The sequence below is a fragment of the Mus pahari genome, chromosome 13 (genome assembly GCF_900095145.1).
Source record: "Mus pahari chromosome 13, PAHARI_EIJ_v1.1, whole genome shotgun sequence".
Classification (NCBI taxonomy): domain Eukaryota; kingdom Metazoa; phylum Chordata; class Mammalia; order Rodentia; family Muridae; genus Mus; species Mus pahari.
The window spans coordinates 85,194,016-85,214,838 of NC_034602.1; the positions used below are offsets into that span (position 1 = coordinate 85,194,016).

A 20,823-nucleotide genomic window follows, 5' to 3' on the forward strand; every position below is an offset into this window, starting at 1 on the left:
AGCCTTCCTGTGGGCAGCTGACATAATCTAGAGGAAAGCCGAGAAGTTGGTTTTCCTGCTGGGTACAGGGTACAGTACCCTGCCTTCTGTCATATAACCACTTGTAGCTACACAGGTCTCCACCATGTGTGTGACAAGCCTGGGGAAACAGTGGAGACAAGAGAGACTTGAGGCAGCATCTCAGTAGCACTGAGATAGAGCTAGAGAAAGTGATGGAGAACACCATAGGTCTGGGGGCCTGTTTCTAACAGGATCTCACTAGTTAGCTACCTTAGTCTCCGATTCATCATCCCTCCGCCTCGGCTTCCCTAGGGCTGGGATTATGGCCATCACCACTATCCTCAGCACAACTTTCAACATGCTGAAGCCAAATAAATAAATAAATAAATAAATAAATAAATAATGTTGACTTTGTGATCACTGCCTTAACTGTAAATGTTACTAATATACAGCCAGGAGGGTGAGATGTATGATTAATGGTCCATGTGTCAGTATCTATGCTGGGTATAGATGAAAGGAATGGAGTAAAAAAAAAAAAAATCATGCTATAGATACATGGTAAACCCTATAGCCAGAAAAATTATCCACTTTCAAGACTGTTTACTACTATAGCAAAATATCATAGCATTGGGTTAAATAAAGAGAATTTCAAGTACATGTGAAACTAGAGGTATCACAGCAAAAGATTAATCTGAAATGTTTCAGTGTGTTACTAACTACCATAGATAATGAAATTCTATATTTTCTTTCTTATTTATATTCTCTTGGACTTTAGAAACTGCCTGAAATAGTTCTTTAAGTTGTGGTTTGGCACATATGGAATTCTAAGGCAGATGGCTTGGCAGGGAGGTTAAGGGTGAACATGTTCTGTCCAGTAGAAAATAAAAGGCTCACCATGATGGTTTTGTTTCTCAGGTGTCTAGTGCCACCAGTGCCCGGGAACACCTGGAAAGTCACATGTTCAACATTGCAATCTTACCTCAGGTGCCCGAAGCACCTAAACTCTCCCTGGGGACATCTCTCCATATGACTGTGAGTTGGATGGCAGGGATAATGCTTCCCTCTTGAACAAAGTACTTACTTGTGCAGAAGCGAAGTGAGCCAGTGTCCTGGTGTAGGATGTAGTAAATGCTTTGCCCAAAACCCAGAACCTAGAGTCAAAGACAACAGCCCTGGGAAAACGTTTCTTACTAGCCTGAAAAAGGTACTTAGAGTCCCACCCAGAATAAAAGATTATGTAGAACCCATCTTGGCCACCAAACCATCGCCCCTTGCCTCCTATGGCACTCCATATAGCTACAGTGCCTCTCTCTGAATATGTAAAAGAAACTTCCTGGGTTTTAATACACCTCTAGGGTGGAACTATTCTGCCAGTTATAGCAACACCTAGCTGGAGAAGCTCTTCCTTGTGTATTAAAGTTCTCCAAGCAGCTGGCTTTCTAGTGTGAGCTTCCTGGAGAAGGTGGTGTCGATGCTAAGTCTAGAGAAATGAGTAATAACCGGTTAGCCAAGTGAGTATTGCGGCAAGGAAGGAAGGTAGGGTGGAGGAAGGAATGGCCAAGGGTGATCAGAGCACATGGAAGACCTTGAGGTGAGAAAACCAATGGTGGCTGAGAAAAAGCAGATAGTGCCATGCCCTGGAGAAATGAGAAGAGCTTATTAGAGGTGCGAAGATCATTACAGCCAATCCCAGAAGGCCTTGCATGCTCTGTGGAAATGAATGTGACCCATGGAAAGATCTGGCACTTATGTCTAACTATGGCCCATGGGATACATGGAAAGGCAGCCCAGACACAAAATTATAAGATAGCCTAAAACACTAAGATTTTCCTAGTGCTATTCTAATGGTTCAATTGCATGATTCTTGAATATAAATATTGTCGATGTCAACATCATATTACAGTGGCAATGGCTGGATTGAATGAAGGACGGTACCACCTGGATTAGCCTATAAAGCTCAGCTAAGACAAGCAAGAAATACTAAATATACTGTAACCCTATTTCTAGGGTAGGCGGAATGCTAGATTGTTCTTTCAGACAGAGCCATGAGCATGCAAAACCCTGTAAATTAATTATTATGGGTCCACGTTTTAGTTAACACCCACATAATTACACTTTGAGGTAAGATATCAGCCTTGAGCCACAACAAAGAGAACAGTGATAGTTTCAGAAATTACGGGACTGGGAATGACAGAGACACAAAGGGGGAAAGCAGAAACTTTTTAATGAATAGCTAGTATCGGCATTTCCAGCGTAAACTGTAATTTAAAGAAATCATAATTCAGCAGCATTATAAAGTCTATAATTCATCATTCTGACTGGAGGAACTTGGATCAGAATTTTCTCTAAACTGTAAGGAAAAAAATGTGCATACACATTTCTTGCCAAATGCAAAGACAGCACTGTTATTTTGAGTTTAGAGGGGGGTAAAGAAATGGGCCAGAAGCCATGGAGGTCCTGCCATTGACTTTGCCATGGTCTTCTAAAAAGACTTCATTTTGCTTCAGCTTTAATCTCTGGCTGCACACTTGCAGAGTAGGTCTGGCTGTTTGAACCTTGCATTTCTCAAAAGTCAGTTTACTGTAAAATGTGATTTAACCAACATTACTTAGAACATACAGAGCTGATATTCCTTTTGACGTTAATTAGGGCCGTAACTGTAAGGCATGCTTGTTATGTGTGACAAAATGCAGCCTCAGTTCAGTGGTTTGAACTCATCTAAACACTGAAGCTTTGCACATATTTGGTAAATTGTGAAGACATGGGGTAAATGCAGATGAAATATTTTTATATCGTCCACACAAATATTTCACAGGTGTGTTTGAAAGGAGTCTGCCTTTGCGTATTCATTATTTTCTCTGGGTGCCTATGACAAGTGCTGAAGAAGATGCTGAAGAGTTGGTGACCTTAAAACACAGTTTCTAGTTCAAGGATCTTTGCATCTAGGAGGAGCTAGATAAATAAATAAGCAAAGGAATCCTACTGTGCTTGAGGCCACAGCAGAGCAACCATTCCGGAGCAAGTAGGAGGGTGCCTTGTGTAATGAAGCATGGGAGAGTCACAGGGGCTTCCTCTAGGAGAGGAGCTGAGCGATTGAGTATAATTATTTCTAGATCAGGGTTCTTAAGGTCTCAGACTTAAGTATGTTTTGGAATCACCTGGAGAGTTATTAAAATACATTAGCACTCACTCTGAGTTTTCTAATTCAGTAAGTCTGGTTGTGGAGTCAAGAATCTGCAATTCTAGCAAGTCCCAGACGATTCTTCACAGTAGCAGAGAACTGGGAATAACCTGAGTGTCCATCAGAAGACAAAAGTGATAAAGAAACTACAGTGAGGTGTGGGTGCATGTGGATGTACATGTGCACTTCCACAGTATAATGTGATACAGCCATACAAAGAAAGTAATCCCGTCATAAGGTGCAACCTGGATTGACCTCTAAACATTCAAAGGAAAATAAGCTACGAACAAAGTAGACCAATAAGACCTGGCTCCGCTTGTACAGCAACAGAAAGATAGTCCAATGTGTAGGAAAGGAAAGCAGAGCGGTGGTTTCCCGGGGAGGGGGGGGAAGGAGAGGAGGGGACAGAGGAGAACATACTTGGTGGATGGGGAGTCTAGGTTTTCTAAGGTGGCAGATTCTACCGCATTTTTTGTAGAGCATCATGAGTTATGGTTAACAGTACTCTACACTTAGCAACAGTTAAGATGATTAGAAAGCCAAAGAGCAGTAAAAGATGGGGAGATTTTAGAGACAAGGCCAATCAGAATACACAAAGACCCCTAAGAATACAGCTGTGCCTTTCACTGAGGTCAGGGACATAGTAGGCATGGCAGCCTCAGTCTGGGATGGGTTTATAAAAAGCACCTGGAACATACAATATCGCTGTGAGAACCTGACTTCTATACTTCATGTCGTGGAAAGCCATGACAGGTGAGGAACAAGATCTGATGTCCTCCTGGTATCATGGCTGAGAACAGCCAATAGGCAAGGTGAGAGCCCTGTGAAGCCTTTGTGAGTGTCAGGGAGAGGCTGGCCCTGAGCCGAGCAGGAACCGCAGGGGGAGAAGGATTTGGGATCTAGATGTAGTCAGAGGTGATACAGTATGATGAAAACTATTATTCTTAATCGTTGGCCAGATGTTATTAAAAATATCTTCCATAATTATTTCCATGAAGCTTACTCTCCCACTTCTTGATGTCTTTAATTGGTGAATATTGGGCATTCCAAATAATTAAAATTGACTAATTTGACCAATCACAGCTTCAATATTGCTTTAGGAATTTAAGTGTTCCCATTTTCTACATAATGTCTATTTTGATCAGTAAAGAGATGGGCTCTTTAAGTTCCAAAATAGAATGTCTTGGCTAGAACCTGTTCCCCTTTTCAGTAGTCTTATGTTTATAACCATTTTCTTCTTATCATTTTATTGTTTAGAAGCATATGAATTTTCAGACGCATTGCATGGCACTTTGAGAATATTTGACTATAGTGGTTTTTGACATTGGAAGAGGCTAAGCCATGCTGAACATGGTGCTGAAGTTGCACTTTCTGTCTATTTGTCGGTACCTACATGAATGGTCTGTAAACATCTTTTATGGGGCAAATATTTTTAATTTGTTGTCCATACTTGTTTTATGTTGGCATAGCAGGGTGGGGGGAGACCAGCTGCTGTTGGAAATTCTAATTTTCTTGCTCATTACATTCCAGACCTGTGCAAGAGCCTGAAATGTGATTCTTTACTGTAGGGATTGTCCTAACCTGCAGACGCTGCCTCTCCCTGGGACAGCTATGCCTTTGGGACAATTACAGAGCAACTGGAGCCCTCAGCTTTTTATGGTTAAAAATAAGAATACCACACCCTCCTATAAGCAGGAGTGAGCCCTGCTTAATCCTCTTCTAAATGGGGAAATTCCTTCTGAACGGAGGAGGGTTTTAAAGGCACGAGAGCATGTCAAACTTTACCCTACCTTCAGGGTCAGTCCAGAAGAGTCTGCAGTGGACAGGCGGCTTTGGAACATTTTGACACAGCACCTGTGACCGAAGCCCAGACCCAGGCTCACACTAGTGTTCCCTTTACTTGCTGACACACTGGTTTTGTGACAGCTGGCCTCAACTCACTGCCGTGAAGGAGATGAGAATCTGACTCTCTGAGTTTCTGAGTGTTGTCTGAGGTGTGAATATAAGCAGAGGAAACACCATCTGGGTGGAACTAGCTGCAGACACACTGTCCAGTTAACAGTCTTCTGCCTTGTTCATTGAAAGGTAGAAGAGAATGGGGGAGTTTAGTTCCTCTGAACAGTACAGTAGAAGTGACAGTAACAGAGGGGATGTTCCTTTGCTTTGATAAGAGGATGTCTTGAATGTAAGTGGCTAGCCACTTTTGGTGTTGGAGATGGCCTCATCTTTAGCCCCTTGAAACCCAAATGCTGAAGAGTTCCCATTAAGGCTTGGGGCACAGGAGTTATCCGAAGAACCTCGTGGGGCTAAGACATCAACCTCTCAGCCTGGCCCTCTCAGTGGACACCAGATTCACCTTTAGCCTGTGAAGTTAGTAGAGCAGAGCCAGATGTGAATGACCAGCCCGTGGTGCTTTCTCAAGCACTTTCTTCAAAGTGCTCTAGTGCAGGTTCCATTTGGGGAAGCTATTATTGTATTAGGATACCAACAGCTCGGACATACATTTGATGGCAGTGAGGGAGGAAGGAGTCAGATAAGGAAACCGACCTAGGCCTGGATCTCCTGAAAGGCTTCTGGGCTGGCCACATTCATAGCGTGAGAGAGACCAGAGCCTTCATTTACATTTTGGAGATGATCTTGACAAATGAGACTAATACCAAAACCCAGAGCAAATTTGGTCTTGTTTTCTTTAGGAGATGTGGTTTTTGCCTCTGGCTCTTGTCCTCATCACACTTCTGATTTTTCTTGCTTTCCCCATTCCATCCAGGCTCGTGAAGATGGCCTAAGTGTCATTCAGCCCCAGTCCTTATCCTTCGTGAAGGCAGAGAGTCCCAGTGGGGAGATTATATACAACATCACTGTACCTCTGCATCCAAATCAAGGTAAGGTATGCAGTGAAGGGGTTTCCGGTGATGCGCTGGCAGTGAAGGGGTTTCTGAGGGATGCTCTTGCCTTGTGATTCTGGACCAGTCCTAAAACCTCTGGGCTTTTGCCTGCTTCTTTACACAGCGATGTGTATGGAGGATTAAGGAGGAACTGATATTCATGATCTGTACTTGTGTCCTCTGGTTTACAAAGAAGAGGAAGTGATCTGTATATTGCCTTGTGCTCTGACAGAGCTGTACCAGCGTCATTATGTCCCCCTCTGGTCCACTTAAAGAACTAGACACACACACAGGAATTGTCTGAAAGGGGCCCAGAACAGGCTTGGACAGGCAAAGAGATCAAAATGAACACGTGCTTTTGACTAGAGTGTCTGTCAAAGTCTAAAGGGCGATGAGCCGCATAGATTCAGTGCGTTCTCCAGTTGGATAAGTCCCTCTTCCCATAGGAAAAAATGGACACATGTAACCCCAGTCAGAGGCCAGGGGGCACCTGTCATCAGCCTCTACCTCTAGTTCTTTTAGTGCTGGGCTTAGCTAAGAAGCCTGTATCATGAGAGGTCATAGGGAGGTCAATTTCCATAGTGGCAGCTCTGCTCTTGCCTCTGAGACTGCCTCTCTCACAAGCAGGAAGCCTTCTCACTACCACATCCCCCAAAAGAAAATGAGTGTAATAATGAAACTCCACTGCCCTTTGATAAAAGCTAAGGAAATGAAAAAACATTAAGTTGTATCTAGAGGTTCCCACCGTGGTTTGAGTTTCCAGGCTGGGCTAGGCTGCTTCCTGCAGAATGACTGCCTGTCTCCGAAGGTGGGTTAGTTCAACCCCAAAACCCTCACGTGCCTACTTCTAAACACTAAATAAGACAGACGAGATGAGCACAGTATAGTTCCGTGCCTGAAGTTTTTGAACTGCAGGCCAACCTGCAGCCATGAAAGCTTTGATTATAAACTGAGTGCTAGCTATAAGCCTAGGTCTGACGTACAACAGTCAAGACCCATGCCTGTGTTGCTAGGATCATCACAAAAATGGAGGAGGTCTGAAATTAAAAGGAAGTCAAGGAAAGTGTTTCCTCAGCACACCATCAGAAGATAATTTTGACCCCACTGTCTTAGGACCTCGGTTGGAAGTTTCAAAGTGATAGCAGCATGTAGTTCACTTACAGAAAATCATGTGTAACTGAACTGTTTTAGTGGCAGTGAGTTACACCTCACCATGCATAGTTTATGTCATAGTTTATGTTCTCTAAATCACAATGAAGACTATTTGGGTCTCTGTCTCTCCTTCTCTCATTCTTCCTTGCTCTCTCGATCTTATATCTATCTATCATCTATCTATCTATCTATCTATCTATCTATCTATCTATCTATCTATCTATCTATCTATTATTTATCTATTATCTATGTATCTATCCATCACCTATCTTCTATCTATCCATCCATTATATATCTATCCATCATCTACATATCCATCCATTATCTGTCCATCATCTATCTATCCATCTACCCATATGTCATCTAGATGCATGTGCATATTTATGTACACGTGCTCTGGTATGTGCAGATGTGTGCAAGTGCACAACACATGTGCCCGTGAAGGCTAAAGGTAGACATCAGGTGTCATTTGCTGTGTACCTTCTTAGTGGAGTAGTTTTACCCAGTATCGTGGATATTACCTAGGCAGGGTGAACAACAAGCCTGAGTGTTTCTTTCCATCTCTCTCTCCCCAACACTGGGATTATAGCATAGGTATGTGTTGTCATGCTTAGCCATGGGATCTGGGTATTAAAGACAGGTCCTCATGCTTACATAGCAAGCACTTTACTGGCTGAACCATTACCTGGCCAGAGATCTGTCTATTTCTTGAGTAACTTCACAGCAGTATTATAGGACCAGCTCGGGAGTCAGTGCTCCTGAATGATAAAGACTCTCCCTCACTCACTAGCAAGGGAAGTTTGGTGAACCTGGCTTTCCTGTCATCCAAGAGTTGCTCTGTTTATTTATGTCTGTCTCTTCTTCTCCAGGTATAATTGAGCACAGAGACCGGCCTCACTCTCCCATCCGGTATTTCACTCAGGACGATATAAACCAAGGACAGATCATGTATCGCCCTCCCTCAGCACCTCCCCACCTCCAGGAGATCATGGCCTTCTCATTTGTTGGTAATGCTTCTGTTTCTGCCCTAAGGCACTGAGTCTCTCTCCATCTTCATAGCTGGTTCTCCATCTCTTCTAAAAAACCTGTGCACAGAAAGCTTCCCAACACTGACACTCTTCTGCCTATTCCAAATAACTTGGGGCCTACCAACCTGTATAGGCTTGGGCTCAGGGCTCTGGTTCTCTCTCTCTCTTTCTCTCTCTCCTCTCCTCTCCTCTCCTCTCCTCTCCTCTCCTTTCTCTAACTCTCTAATCATGAATTCACATACATAGGCATACTTTCAGCCAACTTTTATTGGCTCTGGCATGCCAGTCTCTGGATGAGGTGTCAGAAATACAGTGGAAAGCAGAAAGAACCATTGCTCCTGCTCGTGGACTGATGATAAGATTAAGTGTAGAGATGATGAGGTAAAGACTCACACTAATAAATATCTAGTTGCAGACTGAGATAAGAACTCTGGACAAAGGAGGGATGTTCAGTGGTAACATTAAACAGAATAGCTGCTGTGGACTGAGGATTCAAGAGGTGGCTGAGCATGGAGCTATTGGCAAAGTGGGATGGGCAGAGGCTAACGCAGCTAAAGGTGCATGTGGGGATTCGGGGAGAAGATTCCTGGAGGAAAAGAAAATGTAGCATCCTAGCGATTTTAAAGGAGGGCATGGTATTGCTGTGATATACAGGGTCTAGCAGAGCAGGCAGGGATGGGCCTGACAGGAGAGATAGGCCTGACTTTATACTCCACAGAAGATCTGGGTTTATAACACAAAGGTCTAGAACATGAAGAACACTGTGAGAGTTTGAAGCTATGAGGAATGGTTTTCATGAGGACTCTTTCACCACAGTGACAGGAATGAACTTGACAAGGAGGCCAGAGTAGGAAGCTGAGTCCTCTGTGGACTGTAGTCTCTCAGGGTAGAGGCCATGTTCACATGGGGACGGATGCAAGTGTTCTTCCCACATGAGCGCCAGGACTTGACAGAGGACAACTTACAAAGTTTTCTTTTGAAAGGTTGAGTAGGAATTCTCAAATAATTAATACAAATATTATGTTGGGGGGAGGGGGAAACAAAAGAAGTCAAGAATAAATCTGGAAATAAAGATTGAGTAGGAAACAACCTGATGAAGTTGTGTTATTTATTGAAGCTGGTGCATGCAGAACCTTCCACTGCAGTAGAATACTGAACGCTGTCACCATCTCTTCTCTTCTCCCTCGGTCCAGCAGTCAGCACAGCACCCATGTTCTGTGCCTTGGAGTGACTCTAGACATCTTTGTGTCCATTCCTCATGACGTTTAAGGAGTATCTGTTGTGTAGCTTTATAAATAGTGGGATTACTTTTACGCTGTAAATTTATTCAAACAAAGCAGCTGGTGTTTTTCTGAGTAAATTGACTACTGGTTAAATAATTATAGGGTTTCTTTTTTGATGATGGTAAACATAAACTGGTCTTTGTGGTTATGTAGTGTATGTTCAATTGTCCAGAAAATGATTAACTCCTCAACGAGATTGGCAATCCCTAAGGGCAGAAAGAGACCCTTCTCAGAGGAGGATTGGGGGTATTTAGTAACTGCTTAACTAATAGCCCATGGAAGTATTCACGGTTCTTAGCCCCTACTTTACAAGACCTACTTTATAGGAAACTTGGGCTATCCAGGGATTAGAAGGAAAGAAAACATGTCAGTAGTGGTTAAAGTAATTTCCAAGTGCACTGCACTTTCTTCTCTTCAGAGAGAATCGAAGAGGCATGCCCTGTCTAATCTATGAGACAAATGCCACAAAATAAATCTCTCATGGCTCCAGTGTGTAAATCAATGTCCCAGATGTCACTCAATTCTACAGTGGAGTTGACCGACCCCTCCACCCCCGCCCCACTGAACACTGTCATTACCCACATTCACCAGTTTGTAGGAATTTTATGTACTGATAAAATAGGATCTGGATGAATGTATTACAAATCACCCTAACTGCTGTGACATCAAATTATTCCAGTATGAATATCCTTTTTATATTTAAAATTAGTGCTGTCATCACTAACTGCAACATTTTATGAGCAAAAGACCTCTTGATCACTCTTTAAGCCAGACAGTTTAGATTTAAACATCTTTCACTTTGCTAATCATTGTTGTATGGTTTGTACATTCCCCTTCTCTTTCTGATCCTAAAATGTTTAGAACACTGACTTTATTCTCTTGCTCTTTCAGGTCTCCCAGAATCAGTGAAATTTTACTTCACAGGTAAAGACTTTAATCTCAGTTTTATTAGAGACCAGAGTGTGTCCTTCCATTACAATCCTTCTGTTTTGATTCCTAAAAAAAAGTTATGTGGCTTCTCTCCTAAAACACATCTCTTCCAAAATAATCACATAGTTAATCAAATAGCGGTGGCTTAATTTTGTATTCATAGAAAAAAAAACCCTACTAAGAACGCCAAATGTTAATATTATTTAAGCCCCGGTGGAATTTGTCTAATATTTACTGAAAAGAAACAATAGTAGTTATGATCTTAAAAGTTAGGGGGTCTGGGGATCCATCCCATATACAATCACCAAACCCAGACACTTTTGTGGATGCCAACAAGTGCTTGCTGACAGGAGCCTGATATCTCTGTCTCCTGAGAGGCTCCACCAGTGCCTAGCAAATATAGAGGTGGATGCTTGCAGTCTACCATTTTGGACTAAGCACAGGGTCTGCAATGAAGGAGCTAGAGAAAGGACCCAAGGAGCTGAAGGGGTTTGCAGCTCCATAGGAGGAACAGCAATATGAACTAACCAGTACCTCCAGAGCTCCCAGGGACTAAACCACCAACCAAAGAGAACACATGGTAAAACTCATGGCTCTAGCTGCATATATAGCAGAGGATGGCCTACTCAGTCATCGATGGGAGGAGAGGCCTTTGGTCCTGTGCAGGCTCTATGCCCCAGAATAGGGGTATGCCAGAGCCAGGAATTGGGAGTGGATGGGTTGGTGAGCAGGGGGTTGGGGGAAAGGATAGGGGGTTTTCAGAGGGGAAACGATGAAAGGGGATAACATTTGAAATGTAAATAAAGAAAATACCTGATTAAAAAAATTTAAAAAGTTGGGGGTCCACAACCTGGAGTAAAAAAAATTTTTAAATATTGGGGGGTCCACAACCTGGAGTTCAGCCTGCTCTTAGAAAAGTCCCTAATTCCTTCATATCTAAATACTTCATCCATAATGGAGATTATCATCATATTATATGTTCAGTCTCCAGTACAATGGTTGGTATGTAAACATCCATGTTATACCCAGCTGATGTGTACTAGTTATGTGAGGTCTTGAATGGTGTCACTTATTAAATGCCTCTGGAGGAAAAAGTCAGTGGACCCAGAGCTTCAAGCAATCTCTGCATCCCAGGTTTGCTTCATACTGCCACAGACACGGAGGGAGCACAGAGAAAGGCCACAGACACGGAGGGAGCACAGAGAAAGGCCACAGACACGGAGGGANGCCACAGACACGGAGGGAGCACAGAGAAAGGCCACAGACACGGAGGGAGCACAGAGAAAGGCCACAGACACGGAGGGATCACAGAGAAAGGCCACAGACACGGAGGGAGCACAGAGAAAGGCCACAGACACGGAGGGAGCACAGAGAAAGGCTATTCTTTTTCTCTTGCTCAGGTTAGAATGAAAATGGCTGATTTTTAAGCCAACTGTTTAACTGGGATTAGTTAACTGCTGGAATCACCATCCTTGGATCCTGTGATACTTCATGTGGGAAGAAATCTTGGTGGGTCAGAAAAAAAAAAAAAAAAAAAAAAGCTTTTCTACTCAAACTCCCCTGCATTTCCTTTCTCTTTGATGGAAGCATCATGCAGTGAGCTTCAGGGTCGCACCATGGTTACGTAAAACTCACTGTTCATAACCACCCCATTACTAGTGAGTGACCCGCAGGTGATCCATGCCATCAGGATCCAAGAGTGGCTGTTGTTTCCTTTGTAAAATCAGTTTGTAATAAACATTGTCATAGGAATGACCTAGGAATCTTCCAACGATGGGTACTGTTTTCAGCATTTTCAAGCTAAAGGATCTTGCATGTCCTGTCTACCACTGGAAAAGGGCAGAACAGTGTTTAGTAGGAGGTCCTGACCTGCAGTATGGAGTAGTTATGTGGTCTGAGGTATAAAAAAGATAGATCACAGAAAGCAATGGAACCAACGTGCCTTATCCTTTTAACTAGAAGCCTTGAGGAGGTGGAAGGTTAACAGTTAACTTTCCCAGGACCTGGGTCTTGGGCTGCCCAAGGTGTGTGTGTGTGCGTGTGTGTGCGCGCGTGCGCGTGCGTGTGCGTGTGCGTGTGCGTGTGCGTGTGTGTGTGTGTGTGTGTGTGTGTGTGTGTGTGTGTGTTTTAGGCGGAATACTTTTGGAATCCAGTAGGATGGCAGCCACCTCTTTGAAAGGACTTTGGGGATAGAGAATTTTGAACTGGACAGATAACGAACCAAGTCAGGGAGTAGCCCAAGTCCTGACATTAACCTGCAGAATAAGAGTGAACAGCACATTGTGGTTGATCTGCTCACAAGAGAAGACAGTCAGTGCTCCCAACTTGACTGGCTTTATGATAAGCATAGGCCCCCTGCAGAGCAGCTCTAGCAAAGAACACACATCAGGTAAATGGGGCCCCGCAGGAAACATTTAACCCAAAAGAGCAGTGTGACTGTTTCTCAAAAAAAAAAAAAAAAAAAAGCAGAGAAACTCCTTAAGAGGGAGAAGATATGCAATCCTTAATATTTTTATTGTCAATTTTTGCATTTGCCTTCAAAACACTGCAACCATGTGACATGATTTCTAATTATACACTGGTCGACAGCTTTCTGGCTCCTAAGAGGCAAGGGCGTGTTTGCTCACAGTGGACAGCTGTGTGACCGAGTAAAAGCTCTTGCAGTGTTAGGCCTTTGATGACCTCCACTGTGGCGAAGTCTCCCTGAGCCTTTTAAAAGTAAAACCAATGGAAGCGATAGTAAATATAACTGGTTTCATAATTATTTCTTTTTCTAAACACAGAGACTTCTATTGTAGACCCTAGGAACCTCAAGAGAGCCCTGAATTGACAAAAATTAACAGAAAAGTGCATGTTGGTCCACAAGCCTTCATTGTTAAGGGTCACCCAATCTCTATCTTTGATCATCTAAAGAGAAGGACATTAAATGTATACAGAGGAACAGTGGCAATTATTTTGACACTTTATTAAAATGATCTGAGTCACAAAACCTTCATTTTCACGTAGATTTTGTTCTCTGTCCTTCCAAGGGGCTGTTTGGCCATTCTTTGTGACCAGACATGAACCCTGTCTTGTGAAGTCTCAATCATTTATATCTGTCTCCAAGACAGACCTAAAACAACCCTAGTGAAATCATTATCCTGAGCTATGCTTCCTGTAGCTTAAGGCGTCAGATTCCCGCTAACTTGCTGCCAAGTCCAGAAGAAAGTGAAGGAAACCTGTTCTGGAAACCAAACCATCTGCAAGTGAAAAGTCTTTTAAAACCATCAGCAGTGCCATTTTCTCTGTAGCCATGGTAGAGCACACACCGATGGACCAGCATCCACTGCACCTGGGTTCACTATAGCTACTTTAGGAAGAGCAGAGGAGTATTGAGTTATGGAAAAAACAGAAATGAAAGTCAAGGGTTGGACAATTCTGCCTTCATTTCTCATAGAAGATTAGGGTCCTCTTGGATAGAAATAAGCCAGGGAAATGAAGTATAAGGTCGCTGTTTAGTTACCATGTCTTCTCTTTGTGGTCTATGATGTCTTCTCTTTGTTGTCATGTATATAAGGACAGGATTAAAATGGATCTGCTTACTTTCACACAAATGTTGCAAAACACTTAGACAGAAAATGTTGTCTGTCCTTATTTAAAAAATAGCAACAACAACAACAACAACAACAAACAATATGACACAGTCACTCCTAAAAAAGGAGTTCTTGAAAGAAAGTATTATTTCTAGGATACTGGAAGGAAGAATTAATTCAAGGAACCTTTTCATAAATAGAAGTCTGCTAGTACCACTTGAGAACACTTATCTTTTTGAAGGTATATTTATGTATTTATGTATACAAGTACTCTGTCTTAATGCATCTGACTAAGGCTATGTGACATTCTCCAGGTAGAGGGTTTTTTTTTAACTCCCCAGACAAGGTCAGAAGAGGGCATCAGATCCTATAACAGATGGTTGTGAGCCATCATGTGGTTGCTGGGAATTGAATCCAGGATCTCTGTAAGAAGAACCAGTGCTCTTAACCTCTCTCCAGCCCCACAGAACACATATTTGTAACTGTAGCTACTGGGAAGTTAAGACAAACCAGAAAGAGAAGGACTTCAAAGTTTCACTGGCTATATAGTGAGTTAGAGGCCAGGCTGGGTTGTATGAGATCAGGCATGGGTTTTTTTGTTGTTGTTGTTGTTGTTTATTTTTCCAATTATTTTACATTACTTACCACTAACATGCCTCTAAATCATCTCTGTCCTTATAAACTTTCATGTCTTATCCATAAAAAAGTTTTGATAGAGTTGCTCTGGTTACTTTTTTTCCCCCTGTTTTTAAAACATTTTTTCAAAGTGTTAAGTCTTCGTGTAATAGGCTAAAGATGACCAGACCACAAGTTGATTTTTTATTTACATGTATGTGCTCAATCGTGTGTGTGTGTGTGTGTGTGTGTGTGTGTGTGTGTGTGTGTGTGTGTTCCTCTCAGCCCTTGGGCATCATTGACCAATATTGCTCCACAAATGCAAAGACATCACAGATGATTAACAGGAATAGGGGTTAGGGGTGGAGTTATTGGAAGCTCTGTGAGTACATACAGCGAATGTTGTCAGCAGGATCAAGTGCAAGGAGGCAGATCAGCTTTACTTGGGGTAATTCAAGGATTATGTAATTTAGGAGTCTTAGGTGGGAACATCCAGGATGGGCAAAGGTCATTGGCTGAAGGCTTAGGGTATTAAAACACCTCATTAGCATGGGGAAGCATTTCAGGAATCTCAGGTGCTAGCCCAAAGGGTTCTTGTCAGGAGAAAGGACCTGTAATCTGACTAAGGCTATGTGACATTCTCCAGGTAGAGGATTTTTTAACTCCCCAGACAAGGTCAGACAGAGAAGGAGAAGTCCTGCCATTGAAGGGAATCTTCCAGAAGGCTATCCAGACAAGAGTAGACTTCAACCTTAATGAGCAGGCTTTTCTCAGAGTGTTTCTTTGTCTTTGCTCCTGCCAGTTTCTGATGGGCAGCACACGAGTCCAGAGATGGCCCTCACCATTCACTTGCTGCACTCGGATCTGCAACCGCCTGTGTTTCAGGTCAAGGCTCCCCTGCTGGAAGTTAGCCCTGGAGGCCGGACCTCTTTAGGTGAGAACTGGGCACCTGAAAGAAGCGTGCCTTGGGAATTGGACTGTATTGCTGCAGCATTCCTGTGGAAACTTCTCGACGGTTGCCCAAAAGGCAGTGACCTCAAGTGTGTGAGCTCCCACCTACATCCATCCTCCTACCTATTCTTATGCAAATAAAAGCAGTTCTGAGAGCAAGAGGAGGAAATAGATCCTTCAGAGGCCAGCCTTGTGATGGAATGCTAAACAGAATTTATTTCCCAGCCTCCAGGAGTTTGATTTGTTATCCTTGCTCCAATGTAAAGTAACAGAGCTGAGGAGAGAATTGAGGGAACATGTTTCAGTGGCTGCTTTTGGTTTCTGTTTAGAAAGTGATGGAGAGCAGAAATGATCACAGCGGCCTTCAGAAGCCATGAGGAGCGACAGCTGCCTATCTTGTGCATGATTCTATTTATTTCTAAATATGTTTATTCTTTACAGATTTATGAATTATTTTTTAAATCAAGGGCATTTTATTGGTGAAAGGCACACACTGTGATTCTTTTTTAAGTGTGCACTCTATAGATCCATATGTGTTTTCTACATGTGGATTTGGTCCTGAAGTTAATTGTCTAACGTCTATAATTCAACCAAAAATTATTTGTAAGCAGTATTATAAACAAGCATATAGACAACATTGAAAGTCATTTTTATGCATTGCTTCCTTGATGGCCAGAGCAGCCATCATGAAACCTAGCTCTCTTAGTAGATTTAGGAAAATAAGGGGCATACAATGAAAAGCAAGACCAGTTGTGTATATATTTCTGAAAGCGACTAGTCAGGGCAGGCCTGTGACTGGCCTGTGTGCTTTCCCTCATTTGGATAGGAGGAAAGGATACTCTGAACTCTGAGCTGCCCACTTGTAAGGAAACTTTAGAAAGACCCTACTTGTAACTGCTGGGTGAGCTGGTCTCATCTTCACCGTGATTATGGGTTACTCGCTGCTGGACCCGCAGCTGGCCTGTGGTTTTGATCTATGGTGAGACTCTCTTTCTCCTTCCCACAGGCCTGCAGTTGGTAGTGAGAGATGCTCAGGTGGTGCCGGAAGAGCTCTTCTTCCAGCTTCAGAAGCCTCCTCAGCATGGCACGCTCGTGAAGTACACAGCGAAGTCCTCGGTGACCATGGCTGCAGGTAGCTGCCTTCTCTGTCCCTGGCCCGCTTGGGGGATTTTCTTTTTTTTCTTTTTTCTTTTTCCTTTAGCTATTATTAGTTTTATGCGACTCAGGAAAAAAAAGGTGAAATGTGTTTGGCGATTACATAGGAGAAGAGACATATTTGACCTAGACTTTAGACTTCTTCCTCTGCCACGTGCCTCTAGCCCCCACCTGCTCCAGCCATGATCTAAAATCGGGGATGCTGCAGGGAAGATGGGCCAACAAGGCTCTAGTTCACTTAGAGAATGGATGGTAAGATGGAGAAGAAGCTTTTCATGGAGGTTCATATGTTCTCTTAAATTTTTCATATGAATTTTTACAATATTTGTCTGAGACTGGTAATTTTAGCTCTATGCTTCTTCAAAAGAGACATACTTTAAAATGCTATATAAACTCTGTAACAGTGTGGCCATGTAGCCAGTTTTTAAAAATAGTATCTAGTGTGCTCTCCTGGGTTGTAAGTACTACATACTGGGCTACACGGTTGACTCAGCAGTTAAGACCACTCGTTTCTCTTTCAGAGAACCCAGGTTCAGTTCCCAGCACGCACAGGTGACTCACAGCCATCAGTAACTCCAGTTCCTGAAGAGCCAATGCCCTTTTCTGACATTCACCAAGACGCATACATGGTACACATCTATTTGTGCAGGCAAAACATTCATATACATAAAATAAATCTAAAAAAAGTTTTAAATGTATATATTGACTGCTTAGGGAGTATAGAGAAACACACAGACAACAATAAAAATCTAGGTGATTTTATTTAAATAGTGAGTCCTTATAAATCAAAATAAATATTCTCACCTCCATAATCTGCTTTCTCAAATTCCTGAAATGGCTACTTTTTAGATATGTTCTGAATTTCCCCGGTGGGGTAGGTCTTTGCCCTAAAATACAGATTAAAAATTTAAAGAACAACTAATGGCTCTTGGGAGTCCCAAAGGCAAGTTTTTAGGGTAATGAAAAAGGAATCATCATTAGGAGTGCTTTGCAGCATCCCAGGAGGAGCATAAAGCCGCCCTTGTCCTGTTCCCTCAGTGATGCATTTAACCTGTGCATCATAGTCCTTTTTCTCCAGCGATGCTTTTAACCTGCACTCGTATGTGGTCCATGGCATCTGAAGGTGTTGGTAGAGAGTTAAGAGCTATTGTTAGGGGCAGTGCCCATCAGCATTGGTGATACTGAAGTTGTGCACTTACGGGGAAGATGCTAAGATGGAGAAGCAACAAAGTCCTCAGCTTCAGCACAGATGAGTAGCCATTATAACAAGGAATCTGCAGAAGATGGAACACCAAAGAATGTTCCAGAAGACCATTCCCAAATCTATTTCCACAGCCATGTTCTGTGGAATCATGACGGCCCATAACTAGAGGCATGCTTCATTTGAAAAACAACAACCAAACAGAAGTTCCATCGTCCAGCAACTTTGAGCAATTTTAGTATTTGTGAATTACATTTTCTAAATTTCTAATCAAACCTACACTTAAAAGTATCGATTTGAATTGTTCTTAACTTTTTTTACCCACAAACCTCTGCTAAAATTTCTCACACTACCTGTTTTGTATGTTATGCTGATGTGTTATAAGTGAGTACTCTGAGCTATGCCATTTGTACTTTTAACATCAAGCGACAACTTCCCTTACAATGCTATTGCCCAAAAGAAGGGACTAGCATATGCTAAGCAATCACTGAGCCCAAAGCTCTGAGCCCTCAAATGTATTTCCACATTTTCAATTAAAAAAAAAAAACAAAACAGAAAACATCAACAACAACAAAACCCCAGAACCTTAAGCACCCAAATTTAAATAATGCACCTGACAGATCAGAGCGTGCCGTCTCTGAAGTCTTCAAGAAATGTATAGTACCTTGATTAGATCAGAGGAACGGTCAGGAAGAATATAAGTGTGTTCTTTGTTTTTCTAGAACTAGGAGTGATGAATGTTCACCCAGAGCCCGATCTTAGCTCAATATGATTTAGAACCTTAAAAAAGGAAACACACTAAGGCTATCACCCAGAGAAATTAGCTACCTTGTCAAACAGCCTCTCACCTTGAGAATGGGTAAGGAGGGCCTAAGCCACCGTGTCTCCATGGTGATGTCGAAGGAATCCTAGGTTGGATGGGTGCTTAGATTCATCAACGTCCGAGACCCAGAGTTTATGATTCTAAGCACATTTTGAAATTGGGAGAGCAAAGGCGCTGTATGAATGAGAAATGTTATTCCCAGAAACCACTGGCTTTACAGGTCTGGGTTTGTTTTATCCTTGGAAGGTGACACTTTCACATATGATGAAGTCGAGAGAAACGTTCTGCAGTACGTACATGATGGGTCCTCTGCGTGGGAGGACAGCATGGAGATCTCAGTCACAGATGGCCTGACAGTGACAACATCAGAAGTAAAAGTGGAGGTGTCCCCATCAGAGAACCGAGGGCCCAGGCTGGCCCCCGGCTCCTCCCTGAGCATGACGGTTGCTAGTCAACATACGGCCATAATCACCAGGTCACACCTTGCCTATGTGGTAAGTTCTGACACCGATTCTCTTGTTCTTGGCACTTCTGACGGGGCTGGGTACTTGGGCAGCAGGTACAGACCGTGTAAAAGGCCCTTTTCTCCGCTGCTCTCTTTGGAGTCAGACTGCACATTCTGGCCTCGCCCTGTGTCTTAGCGGTGGACAAGTGAAAGTTTGTCTCTGGTGAGGGCTGAGGACATGGCTCCATGGAGAGTGCAGCCTACAGTTTAGATCTTCAGGACCCGTGTAAAAGCCATGTGGGCACAGCAGCTAAGCCTGTAACACCAGCTCTCGGGAGGGAGAAGAGTTCCCCTGAGCCAACGGGGCGAGCTAGATTTGCTGAGTCGGCAAGCTTGTTCCAGCAAAAGACCTTGCTTGCTTCCCGTGACCAAGAGAGACACAAACATCATATCTGGCCTCCACCTGTTTATGTATATACACATGATCTCACGTGCACATACACCTATACCACAGACTCACATATACACAAAAAGAAGAAAAACTATAATGAAAATATTGGGAACCCCAAGAGCATGTGATGGTCGAAAAGCAATAGTTCCCTTGACGTAACAGCTTCGGGGTCATTGTTTTGAGTGTGGGTGCAAGCACTCTTCTGGGATTTTAGGGAAGGCACAGTTGAGAAGAGCTTGCCTGGTGAGTGATGAAGGGGTAATGGCTGACCCTGGCTTCCTGAAAGAAAGCTGACTTTCACTGGCTTTGTTCTTGTCCAGTCTAGACAGAATACAAGGCTCCACTTGGTGGTGCCTCTCTGTAGGCTTCCTAGGCCAGACTATTGCCTGCTGGCCATCTCTTACCCTAAGACGAGGGTGGTGAAGGAAATGGGGGAAACTAAGATAATGGGGATTTCCTCCATGTCTGGCTCAGGCTTGATTAAATGATCTTGGTAATTAAGCTCATCTCCCTTCTTTGATTCTGCATCTAGGGCAAAGGATAATGAGGTTAATTAATTTTATTTTGCAGTTATATGTGTTGTAAAAAGATAACTGCTGTCTATATAAACATAATAATGATTAGTTGTTGTGCTTTGAAAGGAAGCATAATTATTTGAATGGTAATCAGTCTTACTATTGAATTTTTCCTTCAATGGCCTCAAAATTACAGTGAACAGCTTGTCTCTACCACTCATCTTTAAATACTGTATAGTCTAAGTTCCCCTTTTCTGGGCTGGAGTATCTCACTATAAAGTCCCAGATCATTGTAATTAGATAAAGCACTGGTGTTTCAACATTTTCTATGTACAGATTATTTTCCCCTTCAAATTGTCTTTTCTTAAATGTTGAGAAACTGAATACCACTCGATTTCTCTTGTGGGTGTGCTACAGTTTCAGCAAAAGTTCCAACGATTTTTAATTGGCAGATTATTTTTTTATCATATGTTATGGTCTTTTGATCTTGTGAAAGTTATAAATTTGTAAAAATGTATGAATTCAGACTTAATCAATAGATCACTGGGCTTGAAAGATGTTTGACAGCCTGAAATAGCAGCCCAGGAACAGTGCCTGCTCATTAACCACATATTATAAGCTGCATATCAGAACGTG

The 20,823-nt window shown here is 42.7% G+C and overlaps 1 protein-coding gene across 3 annotated transcripts in view; it reads left to right on the forward strand.

Moving 5' to 3' along the window:
• The window catches only part of Fras1 (Fraser extracellular matrix complex subunit 1), a 405,350-nt gene that overhangs the window by 294,183 nt on the left and 90,344 nt on the right, over positions 1 to 20,823 (forward strand). For all 3 annotated transcript variants that reach the window (XM_021210427.2, XM_029545004.1, XM_029545005.1), the window contains 7 exons: positions 916 to 1,032; positions 5,949 to 6,063; positions 8,088 to 8,225; positions 10,421 to 10,453; positions 15,449 to 15,580; positions 16,604 to 16,729; positions 19,023 to 19,270. In XM_021210427.2, coding sequence (XP_021066086.1) covers positions 916 to 1,032; positions 5,949 to 6,063; positions 8,088 to 8,225; positions 10,421 to 10,453; positions 15,449 to 15,580; positions 16,604 to 16,729; positions 19,023 to 19,270 — 909 coding nt within the window. The remainder of the gene's footprint in view (positions 1 to 915; positions 1,033 to 5,948; positions 6,064 to 8,087; positions 8,226 to 10,420; positions 10,454 to 15,448; positions 15,581 to 16,603; positions 16,730 to 19,022; positions 19,271 to 20,823) is intronic.